This window comes from Eubalaena glacialis, chromosome 5 (assembly GCF_028564815.1).
Source record: "Eubalaena glacialis isolate mEubGla1 chromosome 5, mEubGla1.1.hap2.+ XY, whole genome shotgun sequence".
NCBI classification, from domain to species: domain Eukaryota; kingdom Metazoa; phylum Chordata; class Mammalia; order Artiodactyla; family Balaenidae; genus Eubalaena; species Eubalaena glacialis.
The window spans coordinates 153,056,875-153,077,695 of NC_083720.1; the positions used below are offsets into that span (position 1 = coordinate 153,056,875).

Sequence of the window (20,821 nt, forward strand, 5' to 3'; positions counted from 1 at the left end):
GTCGGGGCCGCCCAGGGTCCTGAGCGCTGTCCCTCCGTCACCTTCTCCCGGGGGAGGCGGGGGACAGGAGATGCGGAGGCAGAGCCAGTTTCCTCAGCTTCCAGGGGCTGGGCCGCATCTGTACTGCGTGGAGTTCAGCATCGGCCGTTTACAGCTCAGCGTCCCCCGGGCCGGGTCTACCGCTCACCGGGCCGCTACGTGCACTGATTTTGCTTCTAGTTATGCTCTGTGAAGCCCTGGAGGGTCGGGGGGGCGGGGAGGAGGGAGGGGAAGCGCCCAGAACGTGTCAACGAGGAGAAGGAAACCGAGACTGCGGGTGCTCGAAGCCGGTGCAGAGGGGACGCTGGGACCTCACTCAGCACGGGCGGGGAGAGGGTGGCCACGGGCGAGGTCCACGACAACCGCCGCGATGCCACGGAGCCAAGGACTCGGGACACCCGTCTCGTGCCGGACATCAGGCAAGAGGAAACGGAAAACGTAGAAGGAATGGACAACGTCACTTTTATGAGAGAAAGACACACAATACAAATCCAAGATTAAGAGCCTCAACACGCCTCTCTGCATTTCACATCGTAAAAAAAAGGGGGGCGGAATTCCCTGGGGTCCAGGGGTTAGGGCTCGGCGCTCTCACTGCGGAGGGCCCGAGTTCAGTCCCTGGTCGGGGAACGAAGATGCTGCAGGCCGCCTGGAGCAGCCAAAAGAAAGAAAGAAAGATGATTTATTAAAAACAGAGGGGAAGGCTGCAGTCCTGACCTATTCCTAAGAAAGAAAGAACACACACCTGTTTTTCTCCATTGGTCCTGCCGCTCTCCTCTTTTAAACAAATAACTCGCGTGCATTTGTCAAAGAGTAAAGACACAGATGTATGTAACCTGGGGTTTGGGATCAGGATTTTATCAAGTAGAAAATATGAAGTCATTTTAACTCCTGAAAGGGAAGTCGTTTCATATTCTCAGGTGCAAAGGCTACATGGAAAGGACCGGCATCCATTCATAAACGAGAAGGAAATCAGAGCCTGGTTATAACGAACCGACCTCAAGATCTGCAGGAACTAACAGTTCTGCTGTACTGGGTTAGCCCCCTGCCTTGTAACCATCCACTTACCAAAGAGGCTTTTCCTTTACCCTGGATGTCAGTACATCGTCTGTTTCACGGTCAGTAAACTAAAGTTAACGTCCACAGAAAATTAAGGTTTTTTAAAAAGCAAACTATGCTCATAAATAAACAATGCTTCCTTTTGGCAGGTTTCTATACTACGGGGCAGTGAATTTCTGGGAAGCTGTTTTGAAAAGGACCTAGGGATTGGAAGGCACAGAGATGATAGTGTAAAAATTCAGCTCCTATCTGGATTGTTTATAAACGTTCAAACTAATTCATGAGTCATCCTGCACTCCTGCAGCTTTCATTTCCCACCAGGACAGCTGGGCCTTTTAAAGTAGGAATAGTCATTTGTATTAACTAGTATAGGAAGAAGGTGACTTCCGCGGGAGGAGTTCAGCCACAGAACCACTCGCCGGCTTACGGAACCAACTTTGGTGAACGGCCCCGCTTCGAAGGCTGCCGAGAGCTGCGAAGCGTCCGGGGAAGCCGGGCGGGGTCGGGCCGAGCCCGCCGCTGCCACGGAACCACGCGGGGACGGGCTGAGGACGCCGCACCGATTCCTGCCTTGATGGCACCAACGACCCGTCCCGCACCCACCCGTGGCTGCACCTCGAACGCGGTAAACTGGGACAAGACGGGGAGCAGCGGGTCCCCGGGGCTCCCGGCCCCCCGTGCCGTGCGCCAGACGGTGACGGTGACGCCGCAGCCACCGGAGCGGAGGGCGGCACGCGCGGGCTTCACTCGGCCGCTGAGCCGGGGTCCCCGCGCCGCCCGTCTTCTCAGGACAGGGGGACCCCTCTCCCCGGCTTGGGGAGCTCGCGCTGGAGCTCGGAGACGTCCCAGCCCCGCTTCTGGGCCCCGACGTGCTCACGGCCCCGCCCGGCCCGGCCCAGCGCGGCAGGACCGGCTCCGTCTGCCCTGCTCGGGCCTCGCGGTCCTGCGGAGCGGCCGTCTGTCCTCCCTCCTTCGGCCGAGCGGCTGAGCCTCCTTCCACGGGGCAGCTGTCCGGAGCGTCAGCTTATAAGAGTATCTGAGCGACGTGCGGAGAGTGAGTGCTGGCGACAGCCGTCAGCAGGGGCAGGTCGTTGGACTCGATCCTGAAGGCGGACAGAGAAGGGGACGTTGCTTTAAAGTTGCAGGACTTACGGGCGGGGCCCCGGCGCCGGACCCCAGGGCTGCCGGGTCAGTGCCCAGAACCGATGACGGAGTGAACGAGGCGGGGACACGGGAGCCTGTCCCTGTGACTCTACGTTCCCCGCATCCCCGCGCGGCCTCTGTGCGACTCCCCCTCCGGCCAGCCCTCCCGGCCTGCACCCCGAGTCTGCACCGGCTTCACGTTCGTCTCCGGGAACGCATGACGGTGGCAGCGTCTCCAGGACCCCGGAGATTCCTTCAAGGCTGACACGACCGAGACCCCCATTGAGCGCGTGCCCGACACTCACAGGTGGGCATGGGCAGAAGGCCGCGCGTCCTGGAAAAGTCAGGCCGGTCTCGGTCCTTGAAATATGTCCTAACGCTCTCCCTTGATTCCCAAAACCAAAAATTAAAAATAGAACCTAAGGCAGCTGGCATGAGCTCGTGGAGTTTTCCACACCTCCAGTAATGCTCCCTCCGGATCTCATTTCAGGGCAGATGGGGAGCTCCCAGCACCTTAGTGCTGCTGGCCTGAGCACGGGAGGGGCTAAGGAGGGGCTGGAGGGACCCCCACTAACAAGGCGCTGAGGGGCCTGGCGACGAGGAGGTAAATCCACCCTCACCATCCTTCTGGGGGTGCTGATGGGTGGGCACCTGTCAGTCAGGGGCCAGGCAAGCGTCCTGGAAATAAAAGGTGCACATCCTGCATCGGAAACCGGATGGGGCAGGACTAGTGAGGCTGGTGAAGAGATCTAAGTAAAAAGTGCAAAAGCAAATGCCTCAAACGGGGAGAATATTTTTTAAATGATGTAAAAAAAAAAAAAAAAAAAAAAGTGACAGGAAACGCTAAGAGCCGAACAATACAGTGTAAGTCATATCCTGGGTGTGAAAGGTGAAAAGTCCCACAAGAATGCAGAGGCCGGAGCCTTGAAATAATACTTTGACTGGCAGGCTTAACAGAGAATTTCAGGGTTGATGTTTGATACACGGTATTTCCTTGCCCCAAACTGGGCTGGCGGGGGGAGGTCATCATCACAGGTAAGGGAGACAATGCCTCATCTACACAAGGTCTTTTTGTTACTTCTCTGTGGGAAATTAAGCAGAGTGTAAAACACAAGTCAGAATGTCTTCCCCCAGAGAAGTCAGGGCAAAGAGCCTCTGGAAAATGATGCACGTTACCGATAGCATGCACACCTCCTCTTCTGATGGGCTCATAATAAAAGGGAGGAGAGTACGGTCACCCCGGGACGTGCAGACGGGGCCCCCAAGTCCAGGGGAACGGCCTTCCCCACCTCCTCCAGAAAAAGCAAGGAAAGCACAGCCGCTGCCGCATGTCTGACAGCTCGTGACTCTCACATCTTACTGAAACGACTAGAAATGGGCAGATGGAGGGGGATTACACTCTTCACTTTCAAGGATAAAATAATCCAGGGGGAAGACTCACAAGGTACCACTAGCTTCAAGGTCTGCATGTGTTTCCGGGCGTGAAACTCCAGTATCAGATACAAGAAACATGCCGTTCACTGGGGAGCCCCAGAGGCTGGACAGGTCAGTGGGTAGAGCGCAGGGGACAGCCCCCCGCAGGGGGACGCCGGCACTCCCCAGAACTCACCCCAGAACGACACTTAATTCTTTCACGTGCACGCGCGTGTGTCCACGAAGATACTCAGACAGCATCTTACTCTTCAGGTACATCTCCTGTAGTCTGTCTTCCAGGTGCATGATGCACTGCAAAGCCAATCACACTCACGATGAGGGCAAGAACTCAGATCTCTGCCAACGTCTAAGAGCTGCAATTCCCTCAATCCATTTCTAAGTATGCTACTGTAATCTCATCTCTTTAAAATATACTTCAAGAATTACAACCCAGCTCAAACCCTACCATGAGCAGGGATAAGAATAGGTTTTTGTCATCAACAAGGACCTACTGAAAAGCACAGGGAACTCTACTCATTACTCTGCGATAACCTATATGGAAAAGAATCTGAAAAAGAATAGATATGTGTGTGTACAACCGAATCACTTTGCTGTACACCTGAAATTAACACAACATTGTAAATCAACTGTACTCCAATATAAAATTTAAAAAAATAAAAAATAAAAAAGAATAGGTTTTTGTAAAACAATAAAGTTTCATTTTTCCAGTGACTGTTAAGATCTTCATATATATTTTCTGGTCTTTCTAAAAAAGCATTTGTTTCTGCATAGTTAAAATCATTCTATAAGTACGCTTATTTCCTGCTTTCAAAAAACTTTCTAATAATCCTTTTCCCATGTTATTAAAAATTCTTCATCAATATAATTTTTATGACTGATTTTTCAGAATGTGAATTTACCATGACTAAAATCACATAGCCATCTGCATTTTTGTTATTATACATAATTTTGTAAAGAGCACCTTTCTTGTTGTTTTCCTATATCTCAGATTATTTTGGTGCATTTCGTTCCCAGAAGAATGACTGGAACAAGGTTATTCTGAACCTTTTTTTTTTTTTTTTTGCTCTCAAGAGCGTATTTTAACTAGGTCTCTAGTAACAATGAAGAAAGGGCAATTTTGTTCAGAACATCTCTACCCTTGGAACTGTGTCCAGCTTCCTTTTTAGAGAACAGCAGTCACCTGTGTCTTGCACCAGAGGCAAATGCTTTTGCATTTGGCAGGGAGACCGATCCAGGCAGCTCAGTAAGTCACCTGATGGCTCTGGCAAGGGTCACTCCATCAGACATGATTTTCTTCTAGACCATTATGCCTGCTATTTTCAAGGTAAAAAGATTAACAGATGCACTTGAAAATGTTGATCTTGACCACCTGGGCTGATCAGTGACATGGAAAAAGTATCCATTCGAGATGCAATCTTTTCCGTTTTTCATTGGCTTAAAACCTTAAGTGCATCGTATTGTGTGGACGAAACACAACTGGTAAGTGAGTAAGAGTAATAATCAAAGCAAGGAGGATTTCGCCAATTCTCTTGGGGGAAAATGTTCCCCCCAGGAAAAGAGAGTTAAGTGCGGAAAGGTCTCCTGTTCAGTGTCAGTTCCTTGTGGAGCAAATACAAAGTTTTAGTAAGAGTGTTGTAAAATATTAAAAAGAACATTCACATTACGTTGAATCCTTTATGTTTTAAAATAGTGAATTTACTGTGTTTTCATAGTCCCCAGGAAAACTGTGTGTTGCAGTGCGGAAATAAACAGAACATTGGTTCATATGGAATGTGCACGGAACTTGCAATCAAAGCACTTAGAAATTTTTTTAAAAGCCTGATTATGAAATTGAACTGTTGCGGGATTCCCCTCCCTCCTTTTTGAGATGGATTTCTTCAACTTTAACTTCTGAAATTTAAAATAGCTACTTTCTCTTTTCATACTGAAGGTACTAACAGGCCTTTAATCACGTGTTTCATTCGAGTGACTTTTAAGGAGAATTTTAAACTGCAGATGAAATGTTCTTTGATCCTGATTTTGTCAAGTCATTCATATTATTAAGTGGTTATATGTAACTTATGTCTAAATGAAGTAAAAAGAATTAACTGTGGTAATTTACTGCTGGGATAACTAAGATATCAAACGTAGCAAGAGATATGGATTATAGAATAAAATATAAAAGTTTGGTAAATGTAACAGTAAAAAAACTGTAAAATCAAATATATCTCTCTTCCCTTACAGAAAAGCAGACTTCGGCCTCTAAATCAGCATGATGCAAGTTGCTACTAGAAGGAAAAACTGCCTACAAATGTAGAACAAGAATCAGGTTGTAATATGCCACAGGTGGTGCCTTCTGTGTTACCCCTGAGAACAGGGGTCCTACAGTTTAAAGCCCAAATAAAGGTTTCAGTGAAAAGGTGGTGTCAGTCTTTAAAGCCATGAACACTGTTTCACGCAACTGGTTCTTACTAACAGTTACACTAATAGTAGCTGTTTCCTGAGTGTGTATAATATCCAACACTACTTCAAGTGCTCTACCTGAATTATCTCGCTTAATTTTTATAACCAGACAGGATAGGTTCTGCTGTGCCCCAGCTTCGACAAGGCACATGATTTGGAAGCAGAGGAGCCTGGGTCTGAGTCCAGGCCACTGAAAGCCCACGGACTGGCCACTACTGTCCACTGGCTGCCAGGGCATCTCATGTCGCCTGAGCTGGGACAGGTAGAAAGCAGCACCTTGGAGGATTCTCACACATGCTTGTTGCCTAGGTGCCGTCTTCACTTTGCAGAGGAGAAAGCCGCGGCCCTGAGATGCCCGACGAACCAACGGCAAAGCCTGGGCGTGACCCCCATGACGTCCAGTGGTGCCCCGTGATGCTGTGCTGCCGCCTGAGGTGACAGCCCGTGTTTCAAAGCACCTCCTCCAAGGACAAAGGAGTCCGGACCTTCCGAGGGGGGTGGTGCACCTGCCGATCCGGTCACAAGAACTCAGGGGGATACCCTCCACGAGCAATCAGGGAGGTGACTCATATTCAGCCTCCTACTTGGTTGTCAATAGCTCTGCCATCTTTTGCGGAGGCCGGAAGCTGGAAGGGAGATGCTGTTTGGTTTGGGGCTGAGGGAGGAGGAGTCCAGAAGGCTGGTGAGCTCCTCCCAGCTGCAGCCCCGCCAGCTCGCGGGGCTGTGCCCTGTACGTGCCCTTCAGCTGCGCTTGTGCTCTGGAAACCTTGCTCCCTTCCTGGCTAAATGTATTTTCTCTCGATCTCTCTGCACACAGACACAGGAATTTGTTTTGCATGTTATTCCAGGGACTCAGGGAGAGCTGCTGATCATTTTCTCGGAGTTCAGGGGGGTCTGTCTGCTGTTTGTATTTAACGTAACGTTATCAAAGTGATTTTAAAATCCCATTCGAAAAGGAACAATTGATACCATCCCCTATGGCTATGGTGCTTCAACATTTTAAGTGTTTACACGAACGATATTCTATGTATCCATAACAACTTTGGGAGGATGGTCCCTGAACAGATGGCACTCGTCCCTTCGGAAGCTGGCTGGCTTGCATTTGACCTGATGACGGGAAAACCAATGAGTCCCCCAAAGGAGGATGTTAAACTTCCCTTTATGCTCGATCCCTGCCCCCATACCTTCCCTGTTTCTCCGTGTAACTTGTTCAAAAAGATCGTGTCACTCTGTGCTCTCTGTCTCCAGAAGGACTATTGTTACTGAATCCAGCCCGTGTGCTGGTTTTGTGTCACACGCTCTGTTTTCGCTGATGCTAACATCCAGTTAGACTAAAATCAATACACGGGAATGCGTGACTTTATAACCGCAATGCTGCGGAAAATGCTTTTTTAGCTCACTTCTCTGATGGTCTGAGAACGATACTTACAAAGTCGGCGGGGAGGTGAAGCCTATAAAGCTGCAGGATGGACTGAAGTAAACTGGACACCTGGCTTGAGACCAGGACGTCCTGGCCGAGTTTCGTGCCGTCCACCGCCTTCCTCTGACTCGTGGCCACCTGGACGCTCCACTTGTCCGTGTCTGCAATGATGCACACGGCCTCGGCGATGGGCTCGTCGAGCACGGGGTGCTGCGGGACAGACACACGGGGTCAACTCTTCACCAGGCTTCCGGTGACATCGGCACGTCCACAAGTTTCTGTGCAGCGTCAGACTCAGGGGCAGAGGTGGTGGCGGGAGCCCCGAGCCCTACAGGGACCCGAACTGGAGTGTCATCCCATAGTCATTTAAATGTTAACTTGACAAACCTGCACCCCGTCATTATTTCCTTCCTGCACCCAGGGGGCACACTATAAACGTCACCAAACATTCAGAGGTAAGCAAAAAGGCCTGTGATCTCCCTCCATCCCAGGACATTAAAGCCCGTTTCCTTCTGGAAGACTGCACTCTCCTTTTATGCTTTTTATTTTTATTTATTTATTTTTTTCCCACGAGTCTTGTGGGATCCTAGTTCCCTGAACTGGGATCGAACCCGGGCCCCCTGCAATGGAAGCGTCTTAACCACTGGAGCGCCAGGGAAGTCTCTGCACCCTCCTTTTAAAATGGAAACGGTCAGAATAAGGTGTAGGAGTCTACTGCCATTTTTCCCATCACAAGGTTTGGCAGGGTAACTTAACAGCCCCTGAAAGGTATAGCTTTAATCATGAGGCAATATTTATTCAGAAACCATGTGCTACACGCATAAATCAACTCCAGGACAACTAAAATCAGACTGGGCTAGGGAGCTGTGTATCGAGATGAGGCCAAAAGGCACAAGTGTGGCTACTGATGAACGTACTTAAAATACCAAATCCTCAGTAACTGGGCAGTGATGGATGGAGCAGGTTAACTAGGAAACTGTGCCACGGGGCCAACAGGGTGAACACTGACGCCGTCCAGGAACACGGCCCACGAGAGGCACGTGAAAAGACGCTCAGCATCACTCATCATTAGAGAAATGCAAATCAAGATTACAATGAGGTATCACCTCGCACTGGTCAGAATGGCCATCATCAAAAAGTCTACAAACGATAAACACTGGAGAAGGTGTGGAGGAAAGGGAACCCTGCTGCACTGTTGGTGGGAATGTAAACTGGTACAACCACTATGGAGAACAGTGTGCAGGTTCCTTAAAAAACTAAAAGTAGAACTACCATATGACCCAGCAATCCCACTCTTGGGCATATATCCGGAGAAAACCATAATTTGAAAGGATGCATGCACCCCGATGTTCACTGCAGCACTATTTACAATAGCCAAGACACGGAAGCAACCTAAGTGTCCATCGACAGAGGAATGGATAAAGAAGATGTGGTAAATATATACAATGGAATATTACTCAGCCATAAAAAGGAATGAAATTGGGTCATTTGTAGAGCTGTGGATGGACCTAGAGTCTGTCATACAGAGTGAAGTACGTCAGAAAGAGAAAAACAAATATCGTATATTAACACATATATGTGGAATCTAGAAAAATGGTACAAATGAACTTATTTACAAAACAGTAATAGAGTCACAGATGTAGAAAACAAACTTATGGCTACCGGGGGGGGGGGGGGAAGGGGGAGGGATACATTGGGAGATCGGGATACATATACACACTGCTATATATAAAATAGATAACTAATAAGTACCTACTGTACAGCACAGGGAACTCTATTCAATGCTCTGTAATGACCTGTATGGGAAGAGAATCTAAAAAAGAGTGGATCTATGTATACGTACAACTGATTCACTTTGCTGCACAGCAGAAACTAACACAACATTGTAAATCAACTATACTCCCAAAAAATTAATTAAAAAAAGGAAAACGGCCTAAAAAATTGAATTTCTCAAAACTGATCACAGTGTAACTGCTTCACCACCAGCTCCTCTGACACACGTGGTCAGGATCCCACAGGCGTGCAAATCAAGGGCACAACAGGACTGCCCTCCAGCCCCAGACTAGGAGAGAGAAGGGGGTGGGCAGGTACGCAGTGAGACGGAGACAGACGGAACGCACCTCGAAGCCGGCGTCCTCGAGCACACCTTTCTGACCCTCAGTCACTGAAGGCAAAGCGAGCCTGGCCTCCTCCTGTCACGCGGTTCCTTCCGCTGCCCTGTGGTGGCCCTTCGCTGCTTTGGCTGCTGGGCCAAACTTCCTCGCACTAGGTTCGTCCTGATTCCCCTTTGGAGAAGGACCTTTCCCAGGTAAATCCTGGAGGCCCCTCCCTCCGTCACAGGGCGGGAACAGGGCCCAAGCTGGGCCAATCAGACTCTCCCTCCCGGCCGCCTGCCCGGAGCACGAAGCCAGGAGGCCGGGAGCCGCTGGGGTCACCGCGCTCCTGCTCGACAAAAGCCACCACGAATACCCACAGCGATTCTTGGTTCCTGCACTTCCACAGGGGCCTTGTTTCCTGCTGACCCCAAGCCTAGTTCTTCGGTCTCCTTACCATTTCTAAGAATCCCTAATATCCCTCCAATGAAGTCCCTTACGGTTAAACTAACAAGAGTCGGTTTCTGCCGCTTGCAGCAAAGAACCCACACAGGTACACGACCTTGTCTCGGGTGACCGGGACCTGAGATTTTTAAGACTTAACACTAGTAGTGGGAAGGCCGATGATGGAAACCCAAATGTTTGCTGTCACGCTGTGCTTTCAACAGGTGATCTGGCTCCCTCGTTTGGGGCTTTTCCACTCAATCTTTGCGTTCTTTCTCACAGATGGGGAAGTGACTGGTGGGCTGAATGAGAACTTTTTTCCTCAACTGTATCCAGGACGGAAACTTTCACGTTTTAGAATATTTTCCCCATTGAAAAGAATAGCAAATCAGGCAAAGTCTAGCGGCCCAACATTTATTTAAGCACAGGTTAAACGTGAGAAATAAAGAATATGGCAAAGCAGATTCTTGAATTAATGAAGCCCAGTTTCCCAAGGATGGCTCTCATTTTTTAAGACTTGCTCACCAAACAGTCGAAATGCTCACACACACGATGACTCTAAATTCCCACTCTCACCCACAGGTTTTTGTGACCCCTCAGTCCTACCCTTCTCACACACTCTCCAAAATAGAAAGTAAAGACAGGGTTGCAATGACTTCCCTTTACAAGTCCCTGCAAGTTCTTGCTCAATCCGTGTGTCATAGATTCACAGCAAGAGGATGATGACTTGCCATCAGTGTACCTGGTCCTTATGAGCAAAGGAAATGGAAATTTGGAAATTTAAAAGATTTGTATTTTGAGCTCAAGTTCCTTCAATGCTTTGCATTTATCAGAAATTCACAGTGTGCTGCGTATAGCACAAAACAGATCTATACTGAGACCTTTTCTTCAAGGGACTTACGTTCCGAAAGTATATATATAATCATTAAAGACCAGAGGCCAACGTACGTACAATGAGTGGAATGCACGCCAATCCCCTTTCACCTGGATTTCAATCACCTCCCTCTAGCAAGGTGTGGTAACAGGACCCAAGCCAGGCCAATCAGATGCTCCTCCCCTGAGATCTCCCTGTGAGCAGGGGGCCAGGAGGCTGAGAAGGGTTGGGGTAAAAATCTAGCTTTTGTTGGATTAACTGTTTGCAGTAGATAATGTGGGCCCTAGTTTCCAACTCAGCTCAATTTCCGAAATGATTTCCCCAGCATCGTGACAGGGAAGGGAGCAGCGTGTGGGCCCGAGGAAAGCACACAGACAGCAGGTTACGGGGCCGCATAACCACACACAGAGCTCCGCCTTCGCAAGTGAGCCGCAGGCACGAGGGCGGCGAGGCTCACTGGGGAAGCGATGGATGGAAGGCTGCCCAGGTCCCAGTGACCCCAGGAGGCTGCAGACCCAGGGGCAGTAACAGCAGAGGAGTGACGGAAGAGTTGGCCCAGGTATCTTACGAGGAAGAACGAAATGGGTCAGAGAACTGTGAAAGGAAGAAAGTGCGCGTGAGCCATTTTTAAATCACTGGTGGAAAGCTGAGCACAGACTGAAGAAGGCCAGGTCTGAGGGTTGGGACAAACGGACAGGAGGTCGAGAGCCCATCCCCTGAAGGAGGGGCTGACTCTTCTCTCCCTGGACTCTCAGCTCCTAGCCCAGGACCGGGCCCTCGAGAAAGGGGACCAGGTCAAGCACAGCGGTGACAGGGCAGGCAAGCACATGCAGCCCGAACACAGCATGGTGCCACCACGTGTGCAGGCTCCGGGGACACAGAGAACCACGGAGAGCTGTCAGGGGAGCACCTTAAAAAGGAATTACACAGGGCACGATACTCAGCATCCTGTGACAAACCACAGTGGACAAGAGTACGAAAAAGAACATATGTGTGCAGCTGGGTCACCGTGCTGCACAGAAGAAATGAACACAACACTGTAAATCAACTCTACTTCAATGAAATGAAAAAACAAGAATTACACATCCTCGGACTCCTGAATATCTAACAAGTAATTCCCTGAACACACCCAATTGCCTCTAAGTACACCATCTAGTAGTTACTCACTTATTTACTGAAGAATAAACACTTTTAAAAGGAAGATGGAAATAGAGGGAAATGTAAACAGTCAAGAAAAAGAAATGAATCCTGGAGAGAGAGAAAAAATGTCTATAACTTAGGTTAAGTTATAATCTAAGGGGCACCAGGGTGACTGGCTGCCCAGCTCTGATCTGGTTTAAACTTCTCTAAGGTCAGAGAACTGAAGTTTAAGCCCTGGTGATTCTGGAGACTTCTGATACATATCTTCCCCAAAGAAACACAACCCCACTAAAGACAGGGCAGTTTAACCGTATCGTGGTGTGGCTTATTCGTCAATGTCTAAGCTTTTAGAATTTAAAGAACTCCATGACCCAGAAGACCATGCCTGGATTATCACAGGAACACTCACCCACACACGCCCTCTGCCCTGCCTGGTATTCAATGGAAATTTCCTCTTAGAAAAGGCTCTACTTTTTTTTTTTTTAATAAATTTATTTATTTTATTTTATTTTTACTTTTGGCTGCGTTGGGTCTTTGTTGCTGCACGTGGGCTCTCTCTAGTTGCGGCGAGCGGGGGCTACTCTTTGTTGTGGTGCGTGGGCTTCTCATTGCGGTGGCTCCTCTTGTTGTGGAGCACGGGCCCTAGGCACGCGGGCTTCAGTAGTTGTGGTGCGTGGGCTCAGTAGTTGTGGCTTGTGGGCTCTAGAGCACAGGCTCAGTAGTTGTGGCGCATGGGCTCAGTAGTTGTGGCTCACGGGCTCTAGAGCGCAGGCTCAGTAGTTGTGGCGCACGGGCTTAGTTGCTCCGCGGTATGTGGGATCTTCCCGGACCAGGGCTCGAACCCGTGTCCCCTGCATTGGCAGGCGGATTCTTAACCACTGCGCCACCAGGGAAGTCCAAAGGCTCTTTAAGGCATATAGAGAACCACAATAAACAAAGGAAACACTGAATTATATGATGCTTCTTCTTATTACTTTTCCTTATGAGCCATATCTTAACTGTAGAAGTAATTAATAGTGAAATCTGTCAGGCGGGTCTCTTAAGTTCACGATTTTGTCAACTTCACGTACACACCAGGGTACACACAAATACAGACACTTATCAGCAACAACATACATGGTGCAGTGCTTTTGAGAAATTAAGCACTTTAACAAATGCTGTAAAACGTTAAGACTGAATGATTCAAACACCTACTAGAAGCCCAATCCCTCCAGCTCCGTCCTTAGGGCTTGGATCTGATATTTCACCAAGGAGCCAAGGCTCCGAAGTTGGGCACGACTGGGCTTAACTGTCACCTCCGTCACTTACTAGCCCTGGGGCCTCAGTGACCACTCACCTGGGCCTCAGTGTCTACGTCTGCAAAGTGTGATCGTACTTGGTTGAGAGTTTCTGTGAGAAAAACGCGCGTGGAACACCAAGTGCAGCGCCCCACCGCTTGTGGGGGGCCTTCTGCTGCTTCGCTACACCACCACCTCCATGTAACCACATCCCCCAAACCCTCGCAGCACCACTTCCCTCACCAACCCAGAACCCTACTCCAGCACGGACACCCCAACGCTTAGGCTCCAACTTGCCTCTTTCCATCCTGGAAGCTCCCGTCTGGGCCCACCGTCACGTGCACACGCTCCCCTCCGGGGCGCCCTCAGAAGAACTCCCTGCTCTGGGCAGGGAGGTGGCCCACCTGTTACTCGGGCTGTGCCCAGAATGTCTTCCAGTTCTTCAGGGGCCCAGCCTGGGTCCCCACGCCCCTGCACCCCTCAACAGGACTCCCCGCGTCCACTGTCTGGCATTGAATCACACTGTCTTAACTTGCTCTGGATTTCACATCTGTTTGTCTACTCAGTGATTTCATAAGTAACTCCAGGGGAGAAATCACGTTTTTCCTCCGCAGTCTCGGAAACGAGCATAACAAAAGGCAAGGCATGTGCTAAATATCCAGCGCCTGCCGGCTCTGCTAAACAATTCTCTATTGCTTTATTTTTAGATTCAATCCAGTTCCTATTAAGTCATCCACACAACTATGAACATACTTCTTTTCCATGTATTGCACTTAAATGACTAACACTTCACATGGTTACCTTTTTCCTTTTTAAAAATTTTTATTGAAATATAGTTGATTTACAATGTTGCACTAGTTTCAGGTATACAGTAAATTGACCCATTTATACATATATATATATATATTTTCCTTTTCTCCCATTATAGGTTTTTACAAGATCTTGAATATAGTTCCCTGTGCTATACAGTAGGTCCTTGTTGCCTATCTATTTTATACACGGTAGTGTGTATATTTTAATCCCAAACTCCTAATTTATCCCTCTCCCCTCCCCTTTGGTAACCATAAGTTTGTTTTTTATGTCTGTGAATCTATTTCTATTTTGTAAATAAGTTCATCTGTATCATTTTTTTAGATTCCACATATATGATATCATATGATATTTGTCTTTCTCTGTCTGACTTACTTCACTTAGTATGATAATCTCTAGGTCCGTCCACGTTGCTGCAAATGGCACTAATTCGTTCCTTTTTATGGCTGAGTAATATTCCACTGTATACATGTACCACATCTTCTTTGTCCATTTCTCTGTCGATGGACATTTAGGTTGCTCTATGTCTTGCCTATTGTAAGTGGTGCTGCAATGAACATTGGGGTGCATGTATCTTTTCAAATTATGTTTTTCTCCGGATATATTCCCAGGAGTGGGATTGCTGGATCATATGGTAGTTCTATTTTTAGTTTTTTAAGGAACCTCCATACTGTTCTCCATAGTGGCTGCATCCATTTACATTCCCACCACCAGTGTAGGAGGGTTCCCTTTTCTCTACACCCTCTCCAGCATTTATTATTTGTAGACTTTTTGATGATGACCATTCTGACCAGTGTGAGGTGATACCTCATTGTAGTTTTGATTTGCCTTTCTCTAATAATTAGTGATGTTGAGCATCTATTCATGTGCTTCTTGGCCATCTGTATGTCTTCTTTGGAGAGATGTCTGTTTAGGTCTTCTGCCCGTGTTTTGACTGGGTGGTGGTTACCTCCTTCTAACTCAAGAGTAGAAAAGTACCAGCTCCCATGTATGCTTCCTTCCACTACTGATGAGTTCATCAAGCCATTCTTGCCGTGGGCACACAGGATGCAGTCCTGCTCTACAGAGAGCAACGCGAGGACAAGAAGTGCAAGAGCTCATGAAGTGTCTCGGCACGTCAGAAAGAGGATCTAGGAATTCTTCCAAGTGCTTCTGACTCACAGCTCAGTGAGCCTGCCAAGCCCTCTACTTTGAAACCCTAGGACCTTGTCAGGGTGGAAATCCCTCGGAAGACAAGATTGCAACAAGTGGGAATGACACTTGCAACATAATGACAAGAGGAGAAAACACGGTCACCTCTATTATGACTTCGCTAAGAAACTTCCCATCTTTACGCTGCTGGTATTGCCCAATACATACTCTAAAGGTCCCTTCGGGACTTCCCTGGTGGCGCAGTGGTTAAGAATCCACCTGCCAATGCAGGGGACACGGGTTTGATCTCTGGTCCCGGAAGATCCCACGTGCCAAAGAGCAACGAAGCCAGTGCGCCACAACTACTGAGCCTGCGCTCTAGAGCCCACGCACCACAACTACTGAAGCCCGCGTGCCTAGAGCCCGTGCTCCGCAACAAGAGAAGCCACCGCAATGAGAAGCCTGTGCACCGCAACGAAGAGTAGCCCCCGCCGGCCGCAACTAGAGAAAGCCCATGAGCAGCAACGAACACCCAACACAGCCAAAAATAAAAATAAATTAAAAAAAATAAACCGATCCTTCGTGAATCCTCAGAGATGCCAGCCCACATGTGGATCGCAGGCAACAGGTGTGCAGACGGACGCTGGTACTCACAACCAGCTCTAGAATCTGCTCACTGATTACAACAGTGCAGATTCAGCGACCAGGACGAGCCACTGGGTGGCCTCTTTCACACACAAAGGGAGCAGGTGATGTATGACTCAGGTAATGGGAAGAACCTGTTTATTTTTCTCTGAAACATTCTGAATTATAAAACATAAGATTCTTGGGTATTATCTGAGTGTCAATTTCCTCATCACTTCCTAGAAGATATTTCTGTCAAGTTCTATAACTTTATTAAACTGAACTTGAGTCAGAGAATGTGACATGACAAAACACCTTTCAAAGAAATCCCCCCCCGCCCGTTACGTTATAGTCCCATGACTTAACAACAGCAGCCCTTACATGGCTTCAAGTAAATCCCTGAATTGGTCACAGAGAGAAAATGGACGATCAGTGCCCTGAGGGCCACAGTCTCAGCACCTGCTCTGGGTTAAATGTCCTTGGACCCCGTTTTTATTCTTCTACCTCCGTAGGGGCCAAGCCCCCTCCACGTCCTCGGAACCGAGGATTTAAGCAACCCGAGCCAGTCCACCCACTTCTGGACGGCCGAGGGCGCCTACAGGACACGGACACATGTAGATGGCTGGCCAGTTTTTATTTAAAACCTTCAGTCTCACATCCGCGCAGAGAAGAGGAACCTGATTACCACTCGCCGTTCTCCAACACTTCCCCAGCCTACAAAGTCATCCAGGATACTAAACACTAAATGCTCAGCATCCAGGCTCTCCCGACAGCAGTCACCGAGACAGACAGACAGAAGCTCCCGTGGCGGCACAGCCGGCTCTGCTTGTGGTTGGTCTGCAGCCCCTGGGGGAGCCCAGCCCCCTCGCCCTCTCTCCGCTCATCCCCACTGCAGACGTCACCTCCTCCAGGAAGCCCCCAGGCTGTCCCGTGCCTCCCTGCCCCCCTCCCCCCGCTGTGGGCTCTGCTTTCACTGCTTATGTCTTTAATCACCTGTTGGAGTTCAATCTCCTGAAGGACAGGGGCCATTCCTCCTCTCTGGCTGTTGACAAGTGTCCTTTGTCTTTGATGTCCTGCCGCTCAGCGTGGGTTTGTTTATATCTGCCCTACTCGGGAGTCAGTGGGCTCACTTCATCTGAAAGATCGCAGCCATTCTTCCTTCAAATGCTGTTTCTCTTTCCCGCCTTCTGTATGCGCGATAGAACCTTCTCACTCAAGCCTCCAGGTCTCTTACTTGCTCTTCCGTATTTTTTCATGTACCTCTGTCTCTGAGCTGCAGTCAAAGCGGTAGTTCTGCATCTAGTCACTCTTTCACAAACTCTCATCCTCTCTGGCTGTATGTAATCTGCTCTGCTCTTTCACCTACCCCCGAGTTTTAATTTCCATGACTGCATTTTTCCATTTTAGCATCTCTCTTCAGTTCTTCTACAAATCTAAATAGTCGTGTATCATAACAGTCGGTCTTTTTAAAGATTCCAATTCCTTCTTTTATCACCGTAAGCATTTTAAACGTACCTACCCAACAGTTACTCTAGACTGTCTGAGGAGGGCTAACGCCCCTGCCTGTACTGCCCACTCTCCCTCACCCTGACCACGAGCCCACCGTGTTGGAGTCGTTTTGTTTTATGTTCTCTATGCGTCTCTCGGAAACAGGCTCCACGTCAGTCGCTAAAGGCCTCGGAGTTGTGATAAGGTGGAGGAGAGCGAATCAATCATTCTGGACCACAGGCACTGTTGAGGGGTCCTGGGAGGTGAGGGCTTGGGGAAGTCTACAGGCATCGTGAGGGCGTCGGGACCTGGGGCAGCGGGATTGGGGAGGGTCCGGCTGGGGGGCGGGGTCCAGAGGAAACACCTGACCTTCTGTGTGTCTGTGCCTGCGGACTTGTGGACACAGGGCGCAGCCTTGGGGATGCCTTAAATGTCGGGACGGTCACATGCTGAGGAAGGAAAGAGTTTAAAGTCGAGGAGAAGTGCTCAAGGTCAAAAAGGGTCATCAGAACAAAGTTATGGGAGGATGTGCATGACGCCAAAATACAACGTAAGAAGGCTGGTACACAGATTTTTCTGCAGAGAATGGCACAGACGTCCAAGTATTTCGCATGTAATGAAAAAAACTGGGGAAAACATCAAAATGAGCCATGCACCTGATATTTACAAGATGCAAGAGCAATGATGCCTTTGAGACGTATAATAAGCATTTTATTCTCCTTTAGGTAAAGAAAAAGAACACAAAGGGCCCCAGGCGGCATGTCCCAACACAGAACTCTTCCCCTTTATGCCTTAAAGGCAGACTCTCTGCCACGCCTCTCTCCTTTAGAAGGAGGGTCACACTCGGGGCACAGTTGCACCTGCAGGAACACACGCTCCTCCGCCCAGCGCAGGGGGACCGTGCAGCGTCCCCAGGCACCGGGCCAGGCGCTGGACGGAGAGACGCCCACAGGCCTGGTGGAAGAAAGACACTGGAGGCACAACCAAGCACCGCGTGCAAAGGGCCTGGGGCGGTTTCAGAGAAGCGGCAACGCTGGGACGGGGCCTGCAAAAGGCACTGGGGCTGCTTCAACAGCGCCTGAGGCAGAGGGAGCGACGCACGTGGCAAGAAGGTGAGAGAGGGCGGGCCGTTAGAGGCTGGCACACGGTGTGACCGAGCCGCACGGGAGAGCAGGGCTGCGTGTGTATCTGAAACACATACAGGGGGCAGTTCCAGCCAAGGAGCCTAGATTTCACTCTGCAGAGAGACAGGCCCCTGTGAGAGCAGAATAGTAACCCACAGAATCCACGTTTGAGAAGGAGCCCTCCGTGGCCACGTGCAAGGCTGGAAGGCGGAGGGCAGCTTAGGAGGGGAGGGGTCACCAAGATCTCAGACTGGGGTCGGCGATACCCGGAGGTTGGTAGTTTTTTCAAATATTTTTAAAACCCCCTTCTGCAGTAAGAAACGCGTTTTAACGCCGTTAACCCAGGGTGTACGCTGGTACAGGTGCATCCATACGCACAGCCCCCAAGAGCCAGACGGTGCCGAAGGCCCGCGCCCCGCTGCGCACGCCCCCCCGCACCGGGACGTGTTCCGTCTCGCCAGCAGGTCTGCCCGGCACGGGCGTCTGTCTGCTCCTCAGCACTACGGACCTAAGGCTGCTGCTGACTCCGGGCCACCCCCGTGCTGCCCGCGTTGCTAAAGCGATGCCCTTCGGTCGCTGTGACTTGCTGTCCTTGCGTCGGCTCCCTGGCTGACGGTGCTGCACGGGCAATCAGGCGCTCGCGGCACGCGTCCCAGCCAAGCCGTCGGCAAAGCTGCTCCGCTGCGCTGCTGACTTCCGCGTGTTTCTGCAGTCTGTTGCTACTCTTACAATGAAACTAAAGAGCCTGCCATATCCAACCGGTACCTCGTTTCATAGAGTATTCTGAAGATGCCCGAAGCCCTGGAACACAGTTTTTGTTAAAAGAAACACTAATACATGACGTTAATTTTGGTCTCGATGACCCGACCCTACAGAGCTGGAGCGGCCTGGCCACTCCTCGTGAAGCCACCAGCGGAGGGAAAGCGGCTGCCGTTAGCGCTGAATGAATGGGTCCCGCTGCTGTCCCACCACCCCCAGCGGGAGCGTCTTGGGAAACTCATTTACAAAGCGCGTGCACGGGTGTCACTGTAACAGCTACCGTCTGCCGGGCGTTCAGTAACGTGCCGCACGCTGTGTTCAGCACTGGATGTGCATCATCTCACGGTCTTCAAGCAGACCTCTAACTGCCGTCATTTTCTAGAAAACGAAACTGATGCTTAGACGATTAAAGAATCCTGCGCCAGGCCACGAAGCCACGAGGGGTGAGCCACGGGTCAATCTCAGGTTTGTCTGCCTTTAGAAGCCAAACTCTTAACTGCTGGGTTACGTTTTATCTGTTCCTCTAAACACATTTTTCTGAGGCTTAGCGAAGCCAATGGATTTACCTGACGACCGGCGAACAAGTGGTAGCACCAAGGCATCAGTGTCAAGTCGGTCTCCTCTACCACCTCCACTGCCCCGTAACTTAATGCCTGCCCCGGCCCCCGTCAGCAGTACCCACACAGGCGGACAAGACACATGAGAAAAGAAGAAGAGAGAAAAAGCTCCTTGACAGTCACAGGTGCAGAGTGAAGCTGGCTCTCTCACCCTCTCTCTCCCACCTCACCATTTAAAGCCAAAAGGAAAACAGAAGAAAGAATTCGCATTTAGATGCGGCAGGAAAAGAATGAAACTAAATATGACTTCAGCCTAATTGAAGGCAGCTGTATAATCTATATGTTAGAAGGCAAAGAAACAGTTCCAATGACAGAACAGAGGTGGTATGTGGATTAAACAAGAACACGTGTTTAAATATTTAAAGACCATCAGAATCTTACCACATGGAAGCCAGTAACAAAAATCAAAATGAGTGAAATAAAGTTGATACATCTTTCTTTCATAAGAGACTAGGGTAAGGAAATGCACAAAAAGAAATTCTTAGTATTGGAAGCTCCGGATGCAATGCCTCAGTGAGAGAAGACTCTCCGCAAGCTGGTCCACCAAAATTACAAAAGTACGCATTTATGTAAGACAGATTTTACAATCCAATCGTGCATAGGCCTAGAGAACAGATCAATAATGTAAATCAATTGCTTTTAAACAGTTACTAAAAATCCTTCTCTACAAACAATTATGAATCTCAAAGCTGGATGAAGTCTGGCATGAACACTAGAAATTATTAACATCCGAAAAACAGGTTTTCGAAAGCAAATTACGGTAAAGCAATGTATCCCGAGCCCCTCTTCCTCAGCAAGCTGTTATTTCAGCCCTAACTCTGCTCATGTACTTGTTCTTGGGCCTTTGCGTCTTCCTCTGATAACACACTCAAGAATTTAAATAATTACTAGGCTTTAGGGGGCAGT

General features: G+C 49.2%; 1 protein-coding gene across 3 annotated transcripts in view; it reads right to left on the reverse strand.

The window, feature by feature from the left end:
- Nucleotides 1–2,100: 2,100 nt before the first annotated feature.
- Nucleotides 2,101–20,821, reverse strand: part of FNIP2 (folliculin interacting protein 2) — a 120,373-nt gene continuing 101,652 nt past the window's right edge. For all 3 annotated transcript variants that reach the window (XM_061192655.1, XM_061192654.1, XM_061192653.1), the window contains 3 exons: nucleotides 7,544–7,744; nucleotides 3,848–3,963; nucleotides 2,101–2,198 (listed from right to left, as the gene is read on the reverse strand). In XM_061192655.1, the coding sequence (XP_061048638.1) occupies nucleotides 2,120–2,198; nucleotides 3,848–3,963; nucleotides 7,544–7,744 (396 nt within the window). In that variant the 3' untranslated portion in view covers nucleotides 2,101–2,119. The remainder of the gene's footprint in view (nucleotides 2,199–3,847; nucleotides 3,964–7,543; nucleotides 7,745–20,821) is intronic.